This window comes from Oncorhynchus clarkii, chromosome 25 (assembly GCF_045791955.1).
Source record: "Oncorhynchus clarkii lewisi isolate Uvic-CL-2024 chromosome 25, UVic_Ocla_1.0, whole genome shotgun sequence".
Lineage (NCBI taxonomy): Eukaryota > Metazoa > Chordata > Actinopteri > Salmoniformes > Salmonidae > Oncorhynchus > Oncorhynchus clarkii.
In genome coordinates this window covers 43,583,462-43,611,300 of record NC_092171.1, presented here as the reverse complement: position 1 = coordinate 43,611,300, position 27,839 = coordinate 43,583,462, and the positions used below count along the sequence as shown (strand labels likewise).

The following is a 27,839-nucleotide window of genomic DNA, read 5'->3' as shown; positions in this document are numbered from 1 at the left end:
CCCTCTGTTCTATTTGTTCACCGACGGAGTCTCGTCAGGATGCCGCCGCTTTCTTTTTTGAGTCCCGGGTGATTAGGACCTGGTCCGGGCTAAGCAGAACGTCCAGAATCGCTGCCTTCGTTGAAGTAGAAATGTTCATACAAATTGAGGTTTAGTGATCCCTTTTCTGATATCCAGATGCTGTTTTCGGGTCATAGGAAATGATGGCGGAGACATTATGTACAAAAAAAAGGTTTGTCGTATGTACGTAAGATGGCTACTCTCCACTGCAGCACCATCTTATATCTGACTCCGCAAGTGATTTTCATATAATGAGACAGCAACTTTACCAGGTAAAAATGTAACATCTACACTGCAATATTGGAGTAAAGACACCATATGATTGAACAGATTTTTGTATTTTTATCAGAAGGAGCTTTTTTCCCCCAAAAGACAGATTTAATTATTAAATATATGCATGCAAAACATCACAAATACTGTAACTAAATCAATCGGAAATTGTAGGGAATTGCATTTTTTTTTTTTTTTGATTTCCAAATTGTGTTTGATTGGATAATAAATCATAATTAATTGGTTAATTAATTGACGTATTAACTCTGACCTCCCTGACACTGCGTGGGGGCGCCATGACAACGTCCTCCCATCGTCATAAATAGAGCCGGAAGCAGAACGTCAACACCTAGAAATCAACCAGTGGACATATGCAGACACAGCACAGGGTTATGGTGTGGACGTGAAACGCCAAGGTAGGTAAGAGGCTTGAAATAAGCATAGTACGCAGAAAGTCATGCGGGAAACAAATTGCAAATGTCACTCACGTTGTTTAACGTTACTGACGTAGGCTAACGTTAGGTAGCTAGTTGGCTAGTCAATCTAGCTAGCTATTGTATTAAGCTAACGTTAGCTATCACGTTAAGCTAAATTTAACTGAGGAAGGTGTGCGCTATATATAAAACTCATGCTAGCTAGTGACACCCCCCCCCCCCCCCCCCCCTGCAACATCAACAACAAACGAATTGTGATTTACATTTTAGATTGTGCGCATCACTTTCGGTACCCAGCAGGCTACGTGGTTAGGCTAGTTGTTGCTCGTTAGCTCCTCGGCCTCGACGTGAAGCTGCATTAGCTGTTGGCTAGCTAGCCAGCCCGGTGTTTGCTTGCTAACTATAGTACCTAGTTGGCGATATTGACTGACTCTCATCTCATTTTCAGAACATTATCTTTCTAGCGGCGTCAGTCGTCCAGTGGTCGCAAACATCCGGATGTCAATTAGTTATGCTTATCAGAGTTAGCTGCTAAACATACATGTCAAACAACCTCGTTAGCACCAGCTAGTTAGCCTCGCTTGTAAACAATGGCAGTGAATTGCGCAATGCTGTCTTAGTTATCATATGCTCTGCTGTGACACTCAAACGTGCAGCAAACATATAATATAACGTGGCATTGTTGGACAAGTGAAGTTATGAGTCTACTGCTTTGCCATTCATCCTATGGATAATGTGTTGTCGACAGTTTGTGTTGGTTCAGATTGATATGTAAATGTAAACGTTATTGCTGATTGTCTCCTAGGGGATACGGTGTCTGCCCAGAGCCTACTAACCAATAGCCTCTTCACACGGATAAAGACATCAACAAACGAAGGATGTGCCCCAATGCTGACGATATATCCCCAAAGTCTCTATGACCAAACTTCAAATCGGTCTGCAACTTGGATGTAGGTCTACCAACCTAAGCTCATTTACAACACTTCTCAACCAACCAGCCCTAACCAAATAAACTCTGCACCTCTGAAACCCAAGATGGCTTCTAGACAAAGTGCCCTAACTGCTGCCGTGGTTACCCTGTTGGGAGCCACCTTGGGTGGCCTGTTGCTATGGCGACAGAGAGCCATAAGGACAAAGAAGCAACAGCTTTCTGCTCAGGGTCTGAAGGGTCAGGTAAGGGTCAGCTCTTGTCCCTTACCTGTGGAACCAGAGCCTGTGGTTCTGGACTGTAAGAACCCAGTGGAGTCCCAAATCCAGTCTAAGCAGACCCAGCTATCCCCGGGTCAGAGTCTGGTCCTCCCCCTGCCTGCTGTGTTACCCCCTGTTGACCAGGCCCTGGCGGTGCAGCCGGTGATGGTAAGCTCTGAGAAGGAGTGGGAGCAGCTGTGGCCCATGCTGCAGAAGGATCTGTCAGTCTATCCTGTCCTCGGCCTGGACTGTGAATGGGTGAAGAGTCAAACTAATACCCTGGGTGTAAGTTTGTTCTGCATGTTTTTAAACATATCATCCCATTTGTACTCTATTTTATCTTATCTCTGACTGCATCTCTCTCCCCCTTGCCGTCCCTGCCCCTCTTCCATCTCGGTTTCCCCCCCCCCCCCTCTCGGTTCTCCCCCCCCCCTCTCGATCCCCCCCCCTCGGTTCTCCCCCCCCTCGGTTCTTCCCCCCCCTCGGTTCTTCCCCCCCTCTCGGTTCTCCCCCCCCCCCCCCCCCCCACCCCTCTCGGTTCTTCCCCACCCCCACCCCTCTCGGTTCTTCCCCCCCCCCCCCCCCCACCACCCCTCTCGGTTCTTCCCCCCCCCCCCACCACCCCTCTCGGTTCTTCCCCCCCCCCCCCACCACCCCTCTCGGTTCTTCCCCCCCCCCCCACCACCCCTCTCGGTTCCCCCCCCCCCCCACCCCTCTCGGTTCTTCCAACCCTCTCGGTTCTTCCACCCCTCCCTCCCTCCTTCCCTCCCTCTGTCCCCAGGTGTCAGTGAAGGATAAGACTTCAACAGTCTCTTTACTCCAGATGGCTTCCTACTCTGGTCTGTGTGTGTTGGTGAGGCTGCAGCCGTTCCGTGCTGGCCAGCAGGACTTGCCACTTACCCTGAAAGAGGTAGGCTCATATGTGGTCCTCTGTGGCTCAGAATGGTGTTTTAAAATGCCATAGTAGTATAGTAGGTTAGATTTCCCGCTGGGGCCACCAATATGAAAATGAATGCACTCACTATTAGGGCTGGGAATTGCCAGGGGACCTCACGATATGACCTCACTATAAAATATCTCAATACTGGGGGACCTCTGGGTGCGCTGTGGCGGTCACGCTGGGGGACCTCTGGGTGCGCTGTGGCGGTCACGCTGGGGGACCTCTGGGTGCGCTGTGGCGGCACGCTGGGGGACCTCTGGGTCCAAACAAACTGCCTCTGGACGCAACGTCGGCACAATAACTGTTCGTCAGGAGCTTTCCACGGCCGAGCAGCCGCACACAAGCCTAAGAGCACCATGCGCAATGCCAAGCATCGGCTTGAGTGGTGTAAAGCTCGCCGCCATTGGACTCTGGAACAGTGGAAACGCGTTCTCTGAAGTGATGAATCACGCTTCATCTGGAAGTCTAATCTGGGTTTGGCGGATGCCAGGAGAACGTTACCTTCCGGAATGCATACTGCCAACTAAAGTTTGGTGGAGGAATAATGGTCTGGGGCTGTTTAATGGTTCGGGCCCCTTGGTTCCAGTGAAGAGATCTTAACACTACAGCATTCAATGACATTCTAGATGATTCTGTGCTTCAAACTTTGACACCAGTTTAGGGAAGGCCCTTTCCTGTTTCAGAATGACAATGCCCCCTTGTACAAAGCGAGGTCAATACAGAAATGGTTTGTTGAGATCGGTGAGGAAGAACTTGACTGGCATGCACAGAGCCCTGCCCTTAACCCCATCGCACACCTTTGAGATGAATTGGAATGCTGAATGTCGCCTAACATGTCGCCTAATCGCCCAACATCAGTGCCCGACCTCACTAATGCTCTTGTGGATTAATGGAAGCAAGTCCCCGCAGCAATGTTCCAACATCTAGTGCAAAGTCTTCCCAGAAGAGTGGAGGCTGTTATAACAGCAATGTTCCAACATATAGTGGAAAGCCTTCCCAGAAGAGTGGAGGCTGTTATAGCAGCAATGTTCCAACATCTAGTGGAAAGCCTTCCCAGAAGAGTGGAGGCTGTTATAACAGCAATGTTCCAACATCTAGTGGAACGCCTTCCCAGAAGAGTGGAGGCTGTTATAGCAGCAATGTTCCAACATCTAGTGGAAAGCCTTCCCAGAAGAGTGGAGGCTGTTATAGCAGCAATGTTCCAACATCTAGTGGAAAGCCTTCCCAGAAGAGTGGAGGCTGTTATAGCAGCAATGTTCCAACATCTAGTGGAAAGCCTTCCCAGAAGAGTGGAGGCTGTTATAGCAGCAATATATAGCGCGCGCAAGCAACTCCATATTGATGCCCATAATTCTGGAATGAGATATTTGACGAGCAGGTGTCCACATACTTTTGACCATGTAGTGTATATATCTGTGTAGACTTCCCCCTACCCTACTCACTGTTGTAAATGTTTTTTGATGGCATGTATTTATGTTATTTATTTTTTTATATATAGGTCCTCAGCGACCCTCACATCCTGAAGGTGGGTGTGGGCTGCTATGAGGACGGGAAGCGTCTGACACGAGACTATGGCCTGGCGCTGGGATGTACTGTGGACTTAAGATACCTTGCACTACGACAAAGGTACCATACTAGTTGTTCTGTCTGTCTGATTGGCACATGCAGTACGCAATGCTCCGTTTTTATAGTTGATCATTTCCTGTCGTGTGTCACGGACTGTTTGCCAGTGGTTGTCTGAGGAAAGCGTCTTCAGGTTTTAATGTCACGTGCACAAGTACTGTGAAATGCCTTTCTTGCTTAACTCTAAACCCCAACAATGCAGTAGTCGATATCAATGTAATATAAAGGGAGAACAAAAACACACAGGAAAAAGAAAGTAAGAAGCTATATACAGGGTTGGTTCCAATATTAACCACGTACAGGGATACTGGAGTGATGGAGGTAGATATGTGTAGGGGGAAGGAGACTATATACAGGGTCACTACCATATTAACAACGTACAGGGATACTGGAGTGATGGAGGTAGATGTATAGGGGGAAGGAGACTATATACAGGGTCGGTTCCAATATTAACCACGTACAGGGTTACTGGAGTGATGGAGGTAGATGTATAGGGGGAAGGAGACTATATACAGGGTCGGTTCCAATATTAACCACGTACAGGGATACTGGAGTGATGGAGGTAGATGTATAGGAGGAAGGAGACTATATACAGGGTCAGTACCATATTAACAATGTACATGGATACTGGAGTGATGGAGGTAGATGTATAGGGGGAAGGAGACTATATACAGGGTCGGTTCCAATATTAACCACGTACAGGGATACTGGAGTGATGGAGGTAGATATGTATAGGGGGAAGGAGACTATATACAGGGTCGGTTCCAATATTAACCACGTACAGGGTTACTGGAGTGATGGAGGTAGATATGTATAGGGGGAAGGAGACAGGGATACTGGAGTGATGGAGGTAGATATGTATAGGGGGAAGGAGACTATATACAGGGTCAGTACCATATTAACAATGTACAGGGATACTAGAGTGATGGAGGTAGATATGTATAGGGGGAAGGAGACTATATACAGGGTCAGTTCCAATATTAACCACGTACAGGGTTACTGGAGTGATGGAGGTAGATATGTATAGGGGAAGGAGACAGGGATACTGGAGTGATGAAGGTAGATATGTATAGGGGGAAGGTGACCTATATACAGGGTCAGTACCATATTAACAATGTACAGGGATACTGGAGTGATGGAGGTAGATATGTATAGGGGGAAGGTGACCTATATACAGGGTCAGTACCATATTAACAATGTACAGGGATACTGGAGTGATGGAGGTAGATATGTATAGGGGGAAGGTGACTATATACAGGGTCGGTTCCAATACCATATTAACAATGTACAGGGATACTAGAGTGATGGAGGTAGATATGTATAGGGGGAAGGAGACTATATACAGGGTCAGTACCATATTAACAATGTACAGGGATGCTGGAGGTAGATATGTATAGGGAGAAGGAGACGGGGATACTGAAGTGATGGAGGTAGATATGTATAGGGGGAAGGTGACCTATATACAGGGTCAGTACCATATTAACAATGTACAGGGATACTGGAGTGATGGAGGTAGATATGTATAGGGGGAAGGTGACTATATACAGGGTCGGTTCCAATACCATATTAACAATGTACAGGGATACTAGAGTGATGGAGGTAGATATGTATAGGGGGAAGGAGACTATATACAGGGTCAGTACCATATTAACAATGTACAGGGATGCTGGAGGTAGATATGTATAGGGAGAAGGAGACGGGGATACTGAAGTGATGGAGGTAGATATGTATAGGGGGAAGGTGACCTATATACAGGGTCAGTACCATATTAACAATGTACAGGGATACTGGAGTGATGGAGGTAGATATGTATAGGGGGAAGGTGACTATATACAGGGTCGGTTCCAATACCATATTAACAATGTACAGGGATACTGGAGTGATGGAGGTAGATATGTAAAGGGGGAAGGAGACAGGGTGTCTTGATAGATGTTAAACAGAGTAGCAGCAAGTATTCTGACCCCTTGACTTTTTCCACATTTTGTTACATTACAGCCTTATTCTAAAATTGATTAAATAGTTTTTTTCCCCCCTCAATCTACACACAATACCCCATAATGACATCACAATACCCCATAATGACATCACAATACCCCATAATGACATCACAATACCCCATAATGACATCACAATACCCCATACCCCAAAAACAGGTTTTTGTAAATGTATTAAACTGAAATATCACAAGTATTCAGACCCTTCACTCAGTACTTTGTTGAAGCACCTTTGGCAGCGATTACAGCCACAAGTCTTCTTGGGTATGACACTACAAGCTTGACACTAGTATTTGGGGAGTTTCTCCCATTCTTCTCTGCAGATCCTCTCAAGCTCGTGTCAGGTTGGATGGGGAGCGTCGCTGCACAGCTATTTTCAGGTCTCCAGAGATGTTCGATCAGGTTCAAGTCCGGGCTCTGGTTGGGACGCTCAAGGATATTCAGAGACTTGGCCCAAAGCCACTCCTGTGTTGTCTTGGCTGTGTGCTTAGGGTCGTTGTCCTGTTGGAAGGTGAACCTTCACCCCAGTCTGAGGTCCTGAGTGCTCTGGAGCACATTTTCATCCAGGATCTCTCTGTACTTTGCTCTGTTCATCTTTGCCTCGATCCTGACTAGTCTCCCAGTTCCTGCCGCTGAAAAACATCCCCACAGCATGATGCTGCCACCACCAGGCTTCACCGTAGGGATGCTGCCACCACCAGGCTTCACCGTAGGGATGCTGCCACCACCAGGCTTCACCGTAGGGATGCTGCCACCACCAGGCTTCACCGTAGGGATGCTGCCACCACCAGGCTTCACCGTAGGGATGCTGCCACCACCAGGCTTCACCGTAGGGATGCTGCCACCACCAGGCTTCGCCGTAGGGATGCTGCCACCACCAGGCTTCGCCGTAGGGATGCTGCCACCACCATGCTTCGCCGTAGGGATGCTGCCACCACCATGCTTCACCGTAGGGATGGTGCCAGGTTTCTTCCAGACATGACGCTTCGCATTCAGGCCAAAGAGTTCAATCTTGGTTTCATCAGATCACAGAATATTGTTTCTCATGGGGACTTTTGGCAAACTCCAAGCGGGCTGTCATGTACCTTTTTATTGAGGAGTGGCTTCTGTCAAGGCCTGATTGGTGGAGTGCTGCAGAGATTGTTGTCCTTTTGGAAGGTTCTCCCATCTCCACTGAGGAACTCTGGAGCTCTGTCAGCGTGACCTTTGGGTTCTTGGTCACCTCCCTTACCAAGGCCCTTTTCTCCCTAGATCTGTGCCTGGACACAATCCTGTCTCTGAGCTCTATAGACAATTCCTTTGACCTCATGGCTTGGTTTTTGCTCTGACATGCAGTGTCAACTGTGGGACCTTATATAGACAGGTGTGGGTCTTTCCAAATAATTTCCAATCAATTGAATTTACCACAGATGGACTCCAAGTTGTAGAAACATCTCAAGGATGACCAATGGAAATATCAAAGGTTCTGAGTACTTATGGAAATAAGATATTTGTGTTGAATTTAATACATTTGCAAAAAATTCTTAACCTATTTTCACTTTGTCATTATGGGCTATTGTGATGTCATTATGGGTTTTTGTGATGTCATTATGGGCTATTGTGATGTCATTATGGGCTATTGTGTGTAGATTGAGGGGGGAGGAAAACATTTTAATCCATTTTAGAATAAGGCTGTAAGGTAACAACATGTGGAAAAAGTCAAGGGGTCTGAATACTTTACGGAGGCACTGTATGAGCCTTCAGACTTATTCCACATTTTGTTAGTCTGAATTCAAAATGATGAAATATATGTAATCCATCTACATATATTACCCCATAATGACAAAGTGAAACATGTTTGTAAACTTTTTTTTTTGTGATATCCAAATGGTAGGTAGTCTTGTCCCATCGCCGCAACTCCCGTACGGACTCGGGAGATGCGAAGGTCGTCCTGGGAAACACGACCCTGCCAAACTGCTCGCTTTTTCCCGGAAGCCAGCCCGCACCAATGTGTCGGAGGAAACGCCGTCCAACTGGTGACCGAAGTCAGCGTGCACCCACCACAAGGAGTCACTAGAGCATGCTGGGACAAGGACAACGCAGCCAAACACTCCCTTAGCCCGGTCGATGCCGGAGTGATGCAGTGCCTTAGACCACCCCCCCAAAAAAATATGCTAATTTATTGAAAATGAAATGCAGAAATATCAAATTAACGTAAGGATTAGAGGTCAACCGATTTTATAATTTTTCAACACCGATACCGATTTATTGGAGGACCAAAAAAAGCCGATACCGATTAATTGGCTGATTTTGTTTTAAACAATTTATTTTTATTTTTTATTAAATGTAAAAAAACAAAAATAATAATAATAATGACAATTACAACAATACTGAATGAACACTTATTTTAACTTAATATAATACATCAATAAAATCAATTTAGCCTCAAGTAAATAATGAAACATGTTCAATTTGGTTTAAATAATGCAAAACCAAAGTGTTGGAGAAGAAAGTAAAAGTGCAATATGTGCCATGTAAAAAAAAGCTAACGTTTCAGTTCCTTGCTCAGAACATGAGAACATATGAAAGCTGGTGGTTCCTTTTAACATGAGTCTTCAATATTCCCAGGTAAGAAGTTTTAGGTTGTAGTTATTATAGGAATTATAGGACTATTTCCCTCTATACCATTTGTATTTCATTAACCTTTGACTATTGGATGTTCTTATAGGCACTTTAGTATTGCCAGTGTAACAGTATAGCTTCCGTCCCTCTTCTCACCCCTACCTGGGCTCGAACCAGGAACACATCGACAACAGCCACCCTCGAAGCAGCCTTACCCATGCAGAGCAAGGGGAACAACTACTCCAAGTCTCAGAGCGAGTGACGTTTGAAAAGCTGTTAGCGCGCACCCCGCTAACTAGCTAGCCATTTCAAATCGGTTACACCAGTCTAATCTCGGGAGTTGATAGGTTTGAAGTCATAAACAACGCATTGCTTGAAGCACAGCGAAGAGCTGCTGGCAAAACGCACAAAAATGCTGTTTGAATGAATGCTTACGAGCCTGCTGGTGCCTACCATTGCTCAGTCTGCTCTATCAAATCATAGACTTAATTATAACATAATAACACACAGAAATACAAGCTTTAGGTCATTTAATATGGTCGAATCTGGAAACTATCATCTTGAAAACAGAACATTTATTTCAGTGAAATACGGAACCGTTCTGTATTTTATCTAACGGATGGCATCCATCAGTCTAAATATTCCTGTTACACAACCTTCAATGTTATGTCATAATTCTGGCAAATTAGTTCGCAACGAGCCAGGCGGCCCGAACTGTTGCATATACCCTGACTCTGCGTGCAATGAACGCTAGAGAAGTTTGAAGTCTTGAGTGATTTTGACCCAGATGAAACTTGATGTTCTCGACCTGCTTTACTCTACCCTGTCAATGTGGCTGGCGGTGTACTCCCCCCACTGTTTCCTGTAGTCCACGATCAGCTCCTTAGTCTTACTGATGTTGAGATGGAGGTTGTTGTCCTGGCAACACTGCCAGGTCTCTGACCTCCCTATTCGCTGTCTCATCGTCGCCGGTGATCAGGCTGACCACCGTGTCGTCAACACCGTCATGAAGTTCGCTGGAGTCGTGCGTTTTCCTAGTCTGTATGTGTTTCTGTGCAGGAAGGTAGTGTTGAATAACGGTCTGAGTCTGAAGTCTCTGGCAGCTGACCTGCTCAACGTCTCTCTGGAGAAATCCTTGGAGCTGCGCTGTAGTGACTGGGAGGCTGACCCGCTGACCTTACAACAGGTACACAACACTACTGGTGTTAGTTTATACAGGATGTGACACGTTGTTACTGTCCATGTTGAAGATGAGCTTTGCAGTTGGACTGATCTCCAAATCAACCTGCATTCCAAATAACTTCTCATTGACGTGATCAATATTAGCCATTCTGTGCCTTATGCTTCCTCGAACTGATCCCCTCAAACATGCAGAGATTATCTTCTCATTAACGCCCCAACCCCTCCCTCTCTCTCCCCCCTGACCTTCAGATGACCTACGCAGCCCGAGACGCACAGGTATCCATCGCCCTCTTCTTCCGCCTGCTCGGCCTCCACTCAGACACCACGCCCTCACTTGACACTGGGAGTGGCTACTCCCAGCTGGCCAATTGCTGCCAGGGCGTGGTGGACACACCCTTCAGGGGGTGGGTTGGAGGAGAGTGCGAGGATGGAGGGAAAAGCGTGGATCGAGAGAGGAGGAGGAGGAGTAGGAAGCTCCAGCAGTCTGTTTTTGAAAGCCCAGAGTCTGGGGACCAGCAAGTTCCAGACCCCAGGAAGAACAACAAGAGAAAATCGCTCGGGGTGGGCTACTCTGCCAGGTGGGTAGGATGGGGGGTGCTACTCTGCCAGGTGGGTAGGATGGGGGGTGCTACTCTGCCAGGTGGGTAGGAGGGGGGGTGCTACTCTGCCGGGTTGGTGGTAGGGGGGGGGGCTACTTTGTACAGGTGGGCTACTCTGCCATGTGGGTAGGGGGGGTGGGCTAGTCTGTACAGGTGTTGTAGATATTTTTCTTAATTTGTTATTTTGTGTTACCATTTTCTCACTTTCATAGTAAAGATGAATTGTCCTATTTTATAAACCTGTTGTGTGAAACATGAGTGTTGGAAATCTGGGGCCCGGTTGCACCAGTTATGTGTTCAAACAACAACAACAACAACAAAGTTGATCTTAAAAGCTAGGTCGACTTTGTTCAGAACCTCACATCTTTTGCACCAACCAAAAATAAGACGAGTCGTAGCAGGTCCTGCGTAAGCAAAGCACATTCTGGAGATGTGACGACGTGTCATAATGATGGTTGCTATGCGGCGACCGTTGCTAGACTGTTGCTGTTTTCAACTGGGTTGCCATGTGTGCGGTTTTCTTTTAGCAGGTGAAAATGTATTGGTTGTGGGGGTTTTTTGGGGCTAGTTTTTAAAATAGAATCGTGACGGCGAGTGCGTTTTTTTATTTGTTTATTATTATTTAAAAAATAACAATTTCACACTGTGACCTGCAGACGATTAGGTAGTGAGGCAGCCTGTTGCTGAGTAAGTAGGGGAGGGACCGGGTGTAATGTTGAGACTGGTGGTGGAGAGGGACTGGGTGTAATGTTGAGACTGGTGGTGGAGAGGGACTGGGTGTAATGTTGAGACTGGTGGTGGAGAGGGACTGGGTGTAATGTGGAGACTGGTGGCGGAGAGGGACTGGGTGTAATGTGGAGACTGGTGGCGGAGAGGGACTGGGTGTAATGTGGAGACTGGTGGCGGAGAGGGACTGGGTGTAATGTGGAGACTGGTGGCGGAGAGGGACTGGGTGTAATGTGGAGACTGGTGGCGGAGAGGGACTGGGTGTAATGTGGAGACTGGTGGTGGAGAGGGACTGGGTGTAATGTTGAGACTGGTGGTGGAGAGGGACTGGGTGTAATGTTGAGACTGGTGGTGGAGAGGGACTGGGTGTAATGTGGAGACTGGTGGCGGAGAGGGACTGGGTGTAATGTGGAGACTGGTGGCGGAGAGGGACTGGGTGTAATGTTGAGACTGGTGGCGGAGAGGGACTGGGTGTAATGTTGAGACTGGTGGCGGAGAGGGACTGGGTGTAATGTTGAGACTGGTGGCGGAGAGGGACTGGGTGTAATGTTGAGACTGGTGGCGGAGAGGGACTGGGTGTAATGTTGAGACTGGTGGCGGAGAGGGACTGGGTGTAATGTTGAGACTGGTGGCGGAGAGGGACTGGGTGTAATGTTGAGACTGGTGGTGGAGAGGGACTGGGTGTAATGTTGAGACTGGTGGTGGAGAGGGACTGGGTGTAATGTTGAGACTGATGGTGGAGAGGGACTGGGTGTAATGTTGAGACTGGTGGTGGAGAGGGACTGGGTGTAATGTTGAGACTGAGCTCTGTAGCTGAGTGATGTGAATGAGCGGAGACCGAGAACTGGATTGCACGTTATGACAACTTTTTACCAGTTGTAGGTAAGGCTGTTTTAGATGGAAATATGTCCCCATTATTACAAACCCTCTTTCCATTAAACGTAGTAAGACGTTAGAACTGATGTGCGACAGGAAAACGACTAGGCGCTCTAGAGCGCATTAGCTCGGAGGTGGATTTAAACTGTATATCAAGCGAAAGGCTTTTTACGAATGCTCAGTTCTTGGGTCTGGAGTGCTGAGCCAGTCAGTGGACATTTCGTAAATGGAAGTTGTGGAACTCCCTCACCTGCTTCTGACATGGGGGGGAAACAGTCCACAATGAAAGTGATATTGAATGTGGCGAGTGACACATCCGCCCGCCATTTTAAGTAGCCTATTCATTTATATGCAGGTTACAGCAATAATAAGCTGAAGTTTTACAGGCTATTTCTTCAAACATTTTGCCAGTTCCATTTAGGCGACACAAGTGGCACAAATTGATTTGCAATAACTTCAGTGATATCGTTATTTCAACATATATTTATGGTATCAAATGATACCACTTGTGTAGCTTACCTGGAGCTGATTTTAATGCATAGCCTATAACTTTAGGTTGTTGTTGTAGCCTTGTGTTAATATGCAATTAGCGTAGTGGTTAGTGTTGGGCCAGTAACCGAAAGGCTGCTAAATGGAATCCCCGAGCTGATAAGGTACAAAATCTGTTGTTCTGCCCCTGAACAAGCAAAAAAATTGTGTGGGGGGGGGTTTCAGAATGTGGGGGGCGGCAGGGTAGCCTAGTGGTTAGAGCGTTGGACTAGTAACCGGAAGGTTGCAATTTCAAACCCCCGAATTGACAAGGTACAAAATCTGTCGTTCTGCCCCTGAACAGGCAGTTAACCCACTGTTCCTAGGCCATCGTTAGTAAATAAGTATTTGTTCTTAACTGACTTGCCTAGTTAAATAAAGGCTAAATAACTTAAACATGCACATTAATAATTTAACTTATTTTTAATTATCAATTTGGTGTCATGGGTCACAGTTCTATTGCAACTGCTGATCAGCTGTTTTTAATGATGCATTAGATTTGGGTAAAAAATTCATCAGGTTAGGCTTTTTGGTTTTAGAAGTGGGGGGGGGCATGTAGTCATCCTGTCCCCAGTGAAAGTTGCGCCCCACATAATGGCACAATTGCTTGAAAATAGCCTAAAGTTATTTTTGAATGTTATCCACGTGTTATGCAGATATTTCTTTGTCCAACTTCATCCCTCAAACTCTCCTGTTGGATTTGATCTACAGTTGAAGTTTATACACCTTACCCAAATACATTTAAACTCAGTTTTTCACAATTCCTGACATTTAAACCGAGTAACAATTCCCTGTTTTGGGTGAGTTAGGATCGCCGCTTTATTTTAAGAATGTGCAATGTCAGAATAATATAAATGTATTTCAACTTTTATTTATTTCATCACATTCCCAGTGGGTCAGAAGTTTACATACACTCAATTAGTATTTGGTAGCATTGCCTTTAAACAATTTAACTTGGGTCAAACGTTTTGGGTAGCCTTCCACAAGCTTCCCACAATAAGTTGGCTGAATTTTAGCCCATTCCTCCTGACAGAGCTGGTGTAACTGAGTCAGGTTTGTAGGCCTCCTTGCTCACACACGCTTTTTCAGTTCTGCCCACAAATGTTCTATAGAATTGAGGTCGGGGCTTTGTGATGGCCACTCCAATACCTTGACTTTGTTGTCCTTAAGCCATTTTGCCACAACTTTGGAAGTATGCTTGGGGTCATTCTCCATTTGGAAGACCCATTTTGCAACCGAGCTTTAACTTCCTGACTGATGTCTTGAGATGTTGCTTCAATACATCCACATAATTTTCCTCCCTCATGATGCAATCTATTTTGTGAAGTGCACCAGTCCCTCCTGCAGCAAAGCACCTCCACAACATGATGCTGCCACCCCCGAGCTTCACGGTTGGGATGGTGTTCTTCGGCTTGCAAGCCTCCCCCTTTTTCCTCCAAACATAACGATGGTCATTATGGCCAAACAGTTCTATTTTTGTTTAATCAGACCAGAGGAAAGTACGATCTTTGTCCCCATGTGCAGTTGCAAACCGTAGTCTGGCTTTTTTATGGTGGTTTTGGAGCTTCTTCCTTGCTGAGCGGCCTTTCAGGTTATGTCGATATAGGTCTCGTTTTACTGTGGATATAGATACTTTTGTACCTGTTTCTTCCAGCATCTTGTTGTTCTGTCTCTAGGAGACAGAACGCGTCTCCTTCCTGAGCGGTATGACGGCTGCGTGGTCCCATGGTGTTTATACTTGCGTACTATTGTTTGTACAGATGAATGTGGTACCTTCAGGGGTTTGGAAATTGCTCCCAAGGATGAACCAGACCTGTGGGGATCTACAATTTTTTTTTTTCTGAGGTCTTGGCTGATTTCTTTTGACTTTCCCATAGTGTCAAGCAACGAGGCACTGAGTTTGAAGGTAGGCCTTGAAATAAATCCACAAGGAAACTGCCAATTGACTCAGGCTAATTGACATTTACCAGAAGCTTCTAAAGCCATGACATAATTTTCTGGAAATGTTCCAAGCTGTTTAAAGGCACAGTCAACTTAGTGTATGTAAACTTCTGAACCACTGGAATTGTTATACACTGAAATAATCTGCCTGTCTAAACAATTGTTGGTTAAATTAATTCATGCACAAAGTAGATGTCCTAACCGACTTGTCAAAACTATATTTTGTTAACAAGAAATTTGTGGAGTGGTTGAAAAACGAGTTTTAATGACATGCGTGTAAGGGAAGGGATTTACTTACACTCAGCAGTCAAACTAAATCAACATCCGTTGATGGAAAACGGTCTGCCGATTTCTAAATGCGAATTATCTTTTCTGTTGATAGTGAAATTCCTTTTAGTTATGTTATTTAGCTCGCAATACTTTATTTTGATGTTGGCTTTTTAGCTAGACCTGGCAACCCTGGATCTAAAGTTTGCGATGTCGGCTTTGCGAAATGATTTGCAACTATCCATTCACGTTTTCTTAACGCCTCGATCAGACATTGCGTTCGTTGAAGTAGATTCCATTTATAATGCAACGCTGCCTTCACATTGCAGAGTTGCGGTTGCGGTGCGTTCGGTGGTGCATACTGTATCGAACGTATGCGTCAAACTGTATGCGCAGATGGCTTGACAGAAATGGCAGCGCAAGGTGAATGTTGAACTTTTGTTGCGTACATATCCAGATGATGCTGCGTACCATTTTGGGCAATGACGCTGTCGGTTTTGATCGACGTTAAGCACAACTGGATGAATCCATACATTATTACTGTGGCAATCAATATCACTGAATGGCAAAAAAAATAATTTGCATAAAGTAGGCTAATGCCATTGAAGCAATAGCCACGTGTGCTCAACTATAATTTCAGAACGGTGTTGATTGGGAAGGCGCTATCGTGTTGCTTTGATACCCGCCTGAGGTCTTGATGAATCAATCAATGTGAGATTTAGTTTTAACTGAATCAGTTTTGGATATTTGGTAACAATTAGGCTGGGAAATGTTAGCTAAATGGAGTTAATGATTTTGTTTCAATCTTCATCTGTAGGCTCTATTTTAATACCGTCTCCGTGGTGGTTATCACTGATCAGAAACATTTTGCATGCTGTAATTAAGGCACGAGGGGGTGTGGAATATAGCCAATATACCACGGCTAAGGGCTGTTCTTAGTTAGAGTTCCTGGATACAGCCCATTAGCCGTGGTATATTGGCCATATACCACAAACCCCCGAGGTGCCTTATTGCGATTATAAACTGGTTACCAATGTAATTAGAGCAGTAAAAATACAATGGTTTGTCATTCCCGTGGTGTACCGTCTGATATACCACAGCTGTCAGCCAATCAGAATTCAGGGCTCGAACCACCCAGTTTACAATGTAGCATAAATCAAGTGTGTTATTTTGCTATTGACTCGCTCATAGGGAAACTCCAAAAGCCTGCGGAGGTTGTGAGATATGAACAGGATACATTGGCAATTCACATTCACACACAGTAGAAAATCCAATCGCCTAACTCGGCATCCACCTGCCTCTGAGACACTAAACACTCCCAAAATGTTGGATGACTCAGGCATTCTTCCTGCTATTTTCTATGGGTATCATGCTATAGAGGTGATCTGATGCAAACGCCATATACCTGTTCCCTACTAGGTGTAGATTCGAGGCCCAGTCGTAGCTCATAGGAGGGCTTACGCCCCGGTGGTGAAACAAGTGTAATTTTACGATCCGACTGGTGCAACCTACCCCTGTCTGTTGACCTTTTTCTCACCACGTTAGGGCAGCTCTGTATCCAGTGTAGTGACTGACCAGGATTCCCCGTCACTGTTTACAGGAAGTCCCCTCTCTATGACAACTGTTTCCTCCATGCCCCGGATGGACAACCCCTCTGTACCTGCGACAAGAAGAAGGCCAAGTGGTACCTGGATAAAGGAATAGGAGGTACATACAGCACTGCCAGGCCCTAAGCACTGCCAGGCCCTAAGCACTGCCAGGCCCTAAGCACTGCCAGGCCCTAAGCACTGCCAGGCCCTAAGCACTGCCAGGCCCTAAGCACTGCCAGGCCCTAAGCACTGCCAGGCCCTAAACACTGCCAGGCCCTAAACACTGCCAGGCCCTAAACCCACCAAGTATTCTCATATGAATGAACAGTTAATTGTAATTCTTTACTATAGTAGTTAAATGTGGTTTAAAAATGTACTACTTACAAAACCCCAGTTCACTTGAATTTTGAAGTTGACACTAAATTAGTTTATCTCTCCCATCTCTCCTCTTCTCCTCTAGTGCTGCAGAGTGAGGATCCATTCATTGTGCGTCTGTTGTTTGAGCCTTCGGGACGTCCAGACTCCCAGCAGGACTACTACCTGACTGCCAAGGAGAACCTGTGTGTGGTGTGTGGCAAGAACGACTCTTATATCAGGTGAGGAGAACCTGTGTGTGGCAAGAACGACTCTTATATCAGGTGAGGAGAACCTGTGTGTGGCAAGAACGACTCTTATATCAGGTGAGGAGAACCTGTGTGTGGCAAGAACGACTCTTATATCAGGTGAGGAGAACCTGTGTGTGGCAAGAACGACTCTTATATCAGGTGAGGAGAACCTGTGTGTGGCAAGAACGACTCTTATATCAGGTGAGGAGAACCTGTGTGTGGCAAGAACGACTCTTATATCAGGTGAGGAGAACCTGTGTGTGGCACTAACCTAAACATTTTTTTTTTTTTATCAACATTGTTTGTTTATTGCCAAAAACTTTGCTACAGTGTGTGCACTACTGAATACACCCCTGTTATTAATCACCCCCCCCTCTTCTTACCCCTACAGGAAGAACATCGTTCCCCATGAGTACAGACGTCACTTTCCCACGGAGATGAAAGACCACAACTCCCATGACATCTTGCTGTTGTGCACTTCCTGTCACGCGGCCTCCAATGTCCACGATGGCTTCCTGAAGCAGCAGCTGGCTGATGAACATGCTGCCCCCCAGGTAGGAGCAGGGAGGTGGGTTTGGGGGGGGGGGGGGGGGTTTGCTCTACTCAACTGTATGGATTAATTTCTACCCCCCAGGGTTGTGAGGAGGGCGTGCGGCTCCTGGAGGACTCTGACCGCAGGAGGGTTCGTTCTGCAGCCCGTGCCCTCCTGACTGCGGGGGAGGGGCTCCCTGGGCCCCGGAGAGACGAGCTGCAGGAAGTCATCAGGAGTTTCTTCAACGACCTCGACGGGGAGCTGACGACAGACACCCTGCAGAGTGCTGCTGGCCTAGAGACACGGTGAGACCAAGAGAGATAGGGAGGGGAGGGGGTTAGACTGGAGGTAGATATCACCACACACTGCAGAGGGCTACAGGCCTGGAGACACGGTGAGACCAAGAGAGACAGGGAGAGGAGGGGGTTAGACTGGAGGTAGATATCACCACACACTGCAGAGGGCTACAGGCCTGGAGACACGGTGAGACCAAGAGAGACAGGGAGGGGAGGGGGTTAGACTGGAGGTAGATATCACCACACACTGCAGAGGGCTACAGGCCTGGAGACACGGTGAGACCAAGAGGGAGGGGAGGGGTTAGACTGGAGGTAGATATCACCACACACTGCAGAGGGCTACAGGCCTGGAGACACGGTGAGACCAAGAGAGACAGGGAGGGGAGGGCTTAGACTGGAGGTAGATATCACCACACACTGCAGAGGGCTACAGGCCTAGAGACACGGTGAGACCAAGAGAGACAGGGAGGGGAGGGGGTTAGACTGGAGGTAGATATCACCACACACTGCAGAGGGCTACAGGCCTGGAGACACGGTGAGACCAAGAGAGACAGGGAGGGGAGGGGGTTAGACTGGAGGTAGATATCACCACACACTGCAGAGGGCTACAGGCCTGGAGACACGGTGAGACCAAGAGAGACAGGGAGGGGGGGGGGTTAGACTGGAGGTAGATATCACCACACACTGCAGAGGGCTACAGGCCTAGAGACACGGTGAGACCAAGAGAGACAGGGAGGGGAGGGGGTTAGACTGGAGGTAGATATCACCACACACTGCAGAGGGCTACAGGCCTGGAGACACAGTGAGACCAAGAGAGACAGGGAGGGGAGGGGGTTAGACTGGAGGTAGATATCACCACACACTGCAGAGGGCTACAGGCCTGGAGACACGGTGAGACCAAGAGGGAGGGGAGGGGTTAGACTGGAGGTAGATATCACCACACACTGCAGAGGGCTGCTGGCCTGGAGACACGGTGAGACCAAGGGAGGGGGAGGTTGTTGAGGAACTATCAATGCCGATGTTGTGGGTTCAATTCCCACAGGGATCACATGCACATACTGTAAATGTACTGTCATGTTGGATATCGGTCTGTGGCATATATTACAAACTATGATTTTTTTGGTTTGTTGATTGTTTATAAAAAATTAATGTCTAGTCCTTTCTTCACCGCTCCCTGCCCCCCCCCCCCCCCCCCTTCACCCCTCCCTGCCCCCCCCCTTCCCTTCACCGCTCCCTGTCCCCCCCCCCCCCCCCCCCCCCCTTCCCTTCACCCCTGTCCCCCTCCCTGTCCCCCTCCCAGGATCTTCAATGAGAGCTATGTTCCCCACGGGCTGAAGGTGGTGCAAGCGCATGCCAAGCAGGGTCTGAAGGGGTTAATGGGCCTAGAACGCCACTGGAGGCAGCACTTCCTGTCTACCATGACGCCGCGCTACCTCCCTCCTCTGTGGTCCGTCAACCACAACCACAGCAAGTTCCTACGCAAATACGGCGAGGATCTCCCCATCCAACTTAACTGAACTACAGTCTACGTTTTTAACCTGAAAAGGGCCAGGCAGTTTGGCATGACAAGGAGTCTAAGGAAAACTGATTGGTAGCCAGGCTCCATCTCTCTCTATTTATCCATCAGCTTCTCTCTTCTCTTCTCTGGATCACCGTATTTTCAGTAGTTAAAACAGAAGCTACATTATCCACACTGGAGCCCAGAGAGCTGACTGACCGACCTACGGTGTCTGGTGGTAGTCTCACCTCCGCCTGGGACGAGGCAGTCTGTCACCCTGTTCCTATATGGTGACATACATGTTGAGTCAGACATATAGACTTACGGCCCTCGCTTGAACTCAAAACGTCCCCTACAGGCCCTCCGATGAACTAGAGCCAGAGACTAGCAGAGACCATTGGCTGAAATGGTACCCCTCTTCTTTATAAAGGGCAGTACTTTAGACCAGGGCCCACAGGGGTGCACCATGTAGTGTCTAGAGCTATTTCAGATAGCTGGACAGAGGTACGGCCTAGCTGGAGCCCGAGGAGATGGACAGACTGCCTTGGTTCTGACAGAGGTACGACCTAGATGGAGCCTGAAGAGATGGACAGACTGCCTTGGTTCTGACAGAGGTACGGCCTAGCTGGAGCCCGAGGAGATGGACAGACTGCCTTGGTTCTGACAGAGGTACGGCCTAGCTGTAGCCCGAGGAGATGGACAGACTGCCTTGGTTCTGACAGAGGTACGGCCTAGCTGGAGCCCGAGGAGATGGACAAGACTGCCTTGGTTCTGACAGGTAAAGGAAGTCTGTATCAAGAACACCATCCATGCTGCAGGATTCATAATGAAATTATATTGCATATGGACACTTTTTAACCAACACTGTGGTTTGGTTTCCCAGACAGATTGACTAGTCCTGGTCTTAAAAATCCATTTTAAATGGAGATTCTCTCCAGGACTAGATTTAATCTGGGGCCAGTAAACCAGCCCTATGTATATCAATATAGAAAAATGTGAAATGTGATTTTCACCAATTTCAGAAAATCATGTATTTTAAGACTACGCTGAAACCTGCTCTTAATTCTCGTGAAATATAAATTATAATTTTCCCCTGCAGGTTTTCAGCCCTAATGATGATTCCTATGCGTTTGTGTATGTGCGGAAGTCAACGGTTTGCTTTGCAAAGGTGACTTTAATTCAACGACACGATTTGACGTTCCCATTTGTCTTCAACCGATCAGACATTATGATATGACCACCAGCCATTGGATGCGTCACAAATTACACTACCTTTTGAACGGGGACCCACAAGGCAGTGCGTTTTTTTTTTATAGTGATTTAAGGTTCCATTTCAGTCACAGTCACTCTCAGGTTCAGTAGGACAACGTAGAACGGTTGGCTTGGCGACGTGACATCACGTCCTCCTGTACGGTCTGGCTTGCATCCCAAATTGCACCCTATTCTCTACATGGTGCACTACTTTATGTTGGTCATGGATGTGTTCTCTCGCTCTCTCTCTAATCAGGACACCTCATGTCACATGTTTTAGTGTGACTCTTCCCCTCATTAGAAGAGACTAAAATCAGGACACGTCTTCATTCCTCTACAACAGTTCCAGTCCAACCTCCTTTCCCCCCTCCTAATCATTTCACATTGAGATAAGGACCAGCCTGTATGTATTGGTAGCCTGAGAGTGACTAGCTTCATTGGTTAGTAAAGAATGATGGCCTTCTTGTACAGCGCGGCTAACCTGCTAACGCGTACGCCGCGGCTAACCTGCTAACGCGTACGCCGCGGCTAACCTGCTAACGCGTACGCCGCGGCTAACCTGCTAACGCGTACGCCGCGGCTAACCTGTTTGCAAAGCAGAGATTTTCATGTTCTTGAGCATGACGACAATTTGCGTTTTTGTTTAAATTGAGAAGTGTTTAACTTAAAAGAAACCAGCAGCTTTTTCTTTTATTTACATTTGTCCAGATGTATAGAAGCTGTTCTGTTTCCCTAATATTGTAAAATAAAAGATCAGATTTGTCTACTTCTGAGGCTGGTTTTGATTATTCAGAGTGGATGGATTGTAGTGTTGTCATGGACAATTATTTTAAGTGAGACTTTTTGTTATTTCTTCAAACAATGAATCTTTATTGATTTTTAAGAATTGCAATAATGAAGCTGATCAACGACCATCCGTTGTTGATCGTTTGATAACCTTACAGAAGGAAACCGTGGGTCTTTCTTATATTTATATATATAGATATATATATATCTATATAGAGATATAGATATACAGTGCCTTGCGAAAGTATTCGGCCCCCTTGAACTTTGCGACCTTTTGCCACATTTCAGGCTTCAAACACAAAGATATAAAACTGTATTTTTTTGGGACAAGTGGGACACAATCATGAAGTGGAACGACATTTATTGGATGTTTCAAACTTTTTAACAAATCAAAAACTGAAAAGTTGGGCGTGCAAAATTATTTAGCCCCCTTAAGTTAATACTTTGTAGCACCTCCTTTTGCTGCGATTACAGCTGTAAGTCGCTTGGGGTATGTCTCTATCAGTTTTGCACATCGAGAGACTGACATTTTTTCCCATTCCTCCTTGCAAAACAGCTCGAGCTCAGTGAGGTTGGATGGAGAGCATTTGTGAACAGCAGTTTTCAGTTCTTTCCACAGATTCGATTGGATTCAGGTCTGGACTTTGACTTGGCCATTCTAACACCTGGATATGTTTATTTTTGAACCATTCCATTGTAGATTTTGCTTTATGTTTTGGATCATTGTCTTGTTGGAAGACAAATCTCCGTCCCAGTCTCAGGTCTTTTGCAGACTCCATCAGGTTTTCTTCCAGAATGGTCCTGTATTTGGCTCCACACATCTTCCCATCAATTTTAACCATCTTCCCTGTCCCTGCTGAAGAAAAGCAGGCCCAAACCATGATGCTGCCACCACCATGTTTGACAGTGGGGATGGTGTGTTCAGGGTGAGCTGTGTTGCTTTTACGCCAAACATAACGTTTTGCATTGTTGCCAAAAAGTTCAATTTTGGTTTCATCTGACAAGAGCACCTTCTTCCACATGTTTGGTGTGTCTCCCAGGTGGCTTGTGGCAAACTTTAAACTACACTTTTTATGGATATCTTTAAGAAATGGTTTTCTTCTTGCCACTCTTCCATAAAGGCCAGATTTGTGCAATATACGACTGATTGTTGTCCTATGGACAGTCTCCCACCTCAGCTGTAGATCTCTGCAGTTCATCCAGAGTGATCATGGGCCTCTTGGCTGCATATCTGATCAGTCTTCTCCTTGTATGAGCTGAAAGTTTAGAGGGACGGCCAGGTCTTGGTAGATTTGCAGTGGTCTGATACTCCTTCCATTTCAATATTATCGCTTGCACAGTGCTCCATGAGATGTTTAAAGCTTGGGAAATCTTTTTGTATCCAAATCCGGCTTTAAACTTCTTCACAACAGTATCTCGGACCTGCCTGGTGTGTTCCTTGTTCTTCATGATGCTCTCTGCGCTTTTAACGGACCTCTGAGACTATCACAGTGCAGGTGCATTTATACGGAGACTTGATTACACACAGGTGGATTGTATTTATCATTAGTCATTTAGGTCAACATTGGATCATTCAGAGATCCTCACTGAACTTCTGGAGAGAGTTTGCTGCACTGAAAGTAAAGGGGCTGAATAATTTTGCACGCCCAATTTTTCAGTTTTTGATTTGTTAAAGTTTGAAATATCCAATAAATGTTGTTCCACTTCATGATTGTGTCCCACTTGTTGTTGATTCTTCACAAAAAAATAGTTTTATGTTTGAAGCCTGAAATGTGGCAAAAGGTCGCAAAGTTCAAGGGGGCCGAATACTTTCGGAAGGCACTGTATATATAGATAGATAGATAGATAGATGACACTAAAAATGCTTAGTCATGGCTGATTCCACCCCTCCCCTGCAGCTCGGGGCATCACAAGCCATCTTGGGTTCATCTTGTGAGTTTTGTGGTGTTTCTCAGACGCCAAGGTGATTTAGAAACAACGAGGGGTTTGTGTTTTACTCCTCCAGGCCATCTCTAGCTCGGGTCCCAAACACCAACTCATTCTATGGAATGCAGGTTGTAGGTTTAATCACCAAGCCATCACAAATCCAATTTCTTAGTGTCAAGCCCCGGCGGCCCAACTCACTCACACAGATGAGAGTACCGAGAAACCTTATTCGATGCATAAACAGTATTGTAACATCATCTTGTAATTTTTTTCTACCATCGTGTTCAGTTAAATACATTGCATCTCTGGCTAATGTTTATCACCTCTTGTTCTGTCTGCATGTTTTATATCAAGAATGAGATGGGGGGGGGGGGGGACGACCATCAGTTCAGTTGAACAAGAGAAACACAAAATAAACACTCTGTTTTTAAATACAAAATCATTTTTAATAGTCTGTAAAAATGTTGTACAAAAGCATTGGAGCATTTTGTAAATGGAACGAATCGCTTCTCATGTCGTTCATCTCCCAGGAGTCTTCAGTTGGATGTTGTCAGTATTTAATGAAGTTTATACAATCCACTGTTGTGGTGTTAAGGCCTCTTGATATTGCCATTAAAAACATTCTGTTAGTCAAATGGTTTGTCTTTTTTTGTTGTTGTTTTGAATCAGTGTATAACATGGGCTGTCAAATTTTACAACCCTTCTTCCCCTTGTACAGTGCTCTACGTTTGACCAGGGCCTTATTGGGCTGTCCAATCACACCTTCTAGTTTCGCAGTTCAGTCAAAACGACAAACAAAATATATTACAAAAAAGTGTCTCACCAAGCAGAAATTCCCTCATTCGCCCCCCCAAATGTTCTTCAATTCAAACAGTAATTTGTTTGGTTCAGTGCTGCTCAGCAGACAACCATAAACGTGAGGCACGTTCAGCAGGATGCAAATGTTTTTTTTTTTTAACGTTCAGATGGAAATATGCTATGTATTCTGAGCAAAAATATAAATGCAACAATGTTAAATGATTTTACTTAGTTTGTGTGTGTGTGTATATAAATGGAAATCAGTCAATTGAAATACATTTATTTAGGCCCAAATCTATGGATTCCACATGACTGGGCAGGGGTCCAGCCTTGGGTGGGCATAGACCCACCCACTGGGTTGCCAGGCCCAGCCACATGGGGAGATAGGCCCAGCCAATCAGAATTCGTTTTTTTTCTCCCACAAAATAGCTTTTATTTCAGACAGAAATACTCCGACATACGGAACATTTCTGGGATCTTGTATTTCAGCTCATGAAACATGAGACCAACACTTGTTTTTTTAAATATTTTTTGGGTCGATAGAGAAACGTGCAGCTAGAATCACGTCAGCTCTATAGATGGAATTTACTGAACAAGCCTTAGATCAATCAATTCCTCCTGTTGGAATTACAAGCCTTGGATCAATCAATTCCCCCTGGATCAATCAATTCCCCCTGGATCAATCAATTCCCCCTGTTGGAATTACAAGCCTTGGATCAATCAATTCCCCCTGGATCAATCAATTCCCCCTGTTGGTACAACAAGCCTTGGATCAATCAATTCCCCCTGTTGGTATTACTATGAACTACTGAATTATCGCGTTGCCTAGCAGCACTGTACTATGTTACTGCATACCAGAATTCACATTTTGTTCAGTAAAGTGGAACTGTTTGTATGATTTAATTAAAAAAAAATTAAACGCTGAACTACCAAAAAGGTGACTCTCCCAATTCTCTGAAAAGGTTTCCGGAGTTTAAACACATAAATACATTCTTTTTACTTTCACATATTCAGGGCTCTCCGTTTTAGAGGTCATTTAGGAGTAATGCTTAGACATATTATCAAGACAAAACATCTCAATTAAGAAAAGAAAAGTATTGAAAAAGTGTGACACTACCCCCCACATTAATTTGCCTTTTTTTTTACATGAATGATAGATTGTCAAGAGTACAAGCCGAACAGCGACTTTACGTTTTCCTTTTTTCCTCACATTTCTGTCTTCCCTTAATTATTCAGCCTTGAACATTACAGGGTAAACATAAACGGCCTAATTAATAATAACATACAGTTGAAGTCGGAAGTTTACATACACTTAGTTTGGAGTCATTGAAACTCGTTTTTCAACCACTCCACAAAATGTCTTGTTAACATACTATAGTTTTTGCAAGTTGTTTAGGACATCTAGGACATCCACAAGTCATTTTTCCAACAATTGTTCACTGACATATTATTTCACTTATAATTCACTGTATCACAATTCCAGTTTGGTCAGAAGTTTACATACACAAAGGTGACTGTGCCTTTAAACAGCTTGGAAAATTCCAGAAAATTATGTAATGGCTTTAGAAGCTTCTGATATGCCAATTGACATCATTTAGAGATGTACCTGTGGATGTATTTCAAGGCCTACCTTCAAAATCAGTGCCTCTGCTTGACATCATGGGAAAATCAAAAGAAATCAGCCAAGACCTCAGGAAAAAAATTGTAGACCTCCACAAGTCTGGTTCATCCTTGGGAGCAATTTCCAAATGCCTGAAGTTACCACGTTCATCTGTACAAACAATAGTACGCAAGTATAAACACCATGGGACCACGCAGCCGTCATACCGATCAGGAAGGAGACGCGTTTGGTGTGAAAAGTGTAAATCAATTCCAGAACAACAGCAAAGGACCTTGTGAGGATACAAAAGTATCTATATCCACAGTAAAACGAGTCCTATATCGACATAACCTGAAAGGCCACTCAGCAAGGAAGAAGCAAGCCACTGCTCCAAAACCGCCATAAAAAAAAAAAACTACGGTTTGCAACTGGACATGGGGACAAAGATCGTACTTTTTGGAGAAATGTCCTCTGGTCTGATGGAACAAAAATAGAACTGTTTGTCCATAATGACCATCGTTATGTTTGGAGGAAAAAGGAGGAGGCTTGCAAGCCGAAGAACACCATCCCAACCGTGAAGCACGGGGGTGGCAGCATCATGTTGTGGGGGTGCTTTGCTGCAGGAGGGACTGGTGCACTTCACAAAATAGATTGCATCATGAGGGAGGAAAATTATGTGGATATATTGAAGCAACATCTCAAGACATCAGTCAGGAAGTTAAAGCTTGGTCGCAAATGGGTCTTCCAAATGGACAATGACTACAAGCATACTTCCAAAGTTGTGGCAAAATGGCTTAAGGACAACAAAGTCAAGGTATTGGAGTGGCCATCACAAAGACCTGACCTCAAACCTATAGAAAATTTGTGGGCAGAACTGAAAATGCGTGTGTGAGCAAGGAGGCCTACAAACCTGACTCAGTTACACCAGCTCTGTCAGGAGGAATGGGCCAAAATTCACCCAACTTATTGTGGGAAACTTGTGTAAGGCTACCTGAAACATTTGACCCAAGTTAAACCATTTAAAGGCAATGCTACCACATTTTAATTGTATGTAAGCTTCTGACGCACTGGGAATGTGATGAAAGCTGAAATAAATAGTTCTCTCTACTATTATTCTGACATTTCACATTCTTAAAATAAAGTGGTGATCCTGACTGACCTGAGACAGGGGATTTTGACTAGGATTAAATGTCAGGAATTGTGAAAAACTGAGTTTTTAAATGTATTTGGCTAAGGTGTATGTAAACTTCCGACTTCAACTGTATAAAACTGATGATTCTCCTTAATTTTTGGTCCAAGGCTGGTAGAAGATACAGGTGAGCTCCAGTCTCTGGGGCCGGGCTGGTAATGTGGTGTGTTAGGAGGCCAGGTATACTGTGTGTGCCAAATGGCGTCCTATTCCCTATTTAGTACACTCAGATAGGGAATAAGGGTGTCATTTGGGACGTACTTGGAGACACAGTACACTACAGAACCCTCACACAGAAACCCTCTCCTCTTATTGCTTGCTTGTTAAGTAGTTTGGGATCTGTTCTCGTCTTTTAACCCCCCCCCCCCCCAAAAAAAAAATAAAAAATAAAAGACATTCAAATCACAGTTAGAATCCAGCGTGAACATGGAAAAATGTCCATTCCCCCCCCCCCCCCGAAAAGCAGGACTGTATCTTTCACACCTTGCGCCAAATCTTTTCTCTTTTCGCTGTGACTCTTGACAGGCTCTTGTGAATGTA

At 45.5% G+C, this 27,839-nt stretch overlaps 1 protein-coding gene across 2 annotated transcripts; it reads left to right on the top strand.

Moving 5' to 3' along the window:
* Positions 1-666: 666 nt before the first annotated feature.
* On the top strand, positions 667-21,771 carry LOC139383780 (exonuclease 3'-5' domain-containing protein 2-like). 2 transcript variants are annotated; one of them, XR_011628789.1, is made up of 12 exons: positions 678-746; positions 1,570-2,237; positions 2,734-2,862; positions 4,391-4,518; positions 10,170-10,296; positions 10,542-10,870; positions 16,830-16,936; positions 17,279-17,414; positions 17,815-17,977; positions 18,058-18,260; positions 19,552-20,363; positions 20,419-21,771. XR_011628789.1 is itself a non-coding variant. In XM_071128351.1 (11 exons), the coding sequence occupies exons 2-11, from the start codon at positions 1,800-1,802 to the stop codon at positions 19,766-19,768; spliced, it is 1,977 nt and encodes a 658-aa protein (XP_070984452.1). In that variant the 5' UTR covers positions 667-746; positions 1,570-1,799; the 3' UTR covers positions 19,769-21,771. The 2 variants fall into 2 exon arrangements, 1 of the variants encoding a protein (XP_070984452.1); XM_071128351.1 differs by having other exon boundaries at positions 667-746; positions 19,552-21,771.
* Positions 21,772-27,839: the final 6,068 nt, after the last annotated feature.

What these genes read in the sequence shown, in the direction of transcription:
- LOC139383780 (XM_071128351.1), top strand. Translation starts at nt 1,800, where the DNA reads ATGGCTTCTAGACAAAGTGCCCTAACTGCTGCCGTGGTTACCCTGTTG. An exon ending in GTCAAACTAATACCCTGGGT is followed by an intron (nt 2,238 to 2,733) that starts GTAAGTTTGTTC and finishes CTCTGTCCCCAG; the next exon opens with GTGTCAGTGAAGGATAAGAC. An exon ending in TGCCACTTACCCTGAAAGAG is followed by an intron (nt 2,863 to 4,390) that starts GTAGGCTCATAT and finishes TTTTATATATAG; the next exon opens with GTCCTCAGCGACCCTCACAT.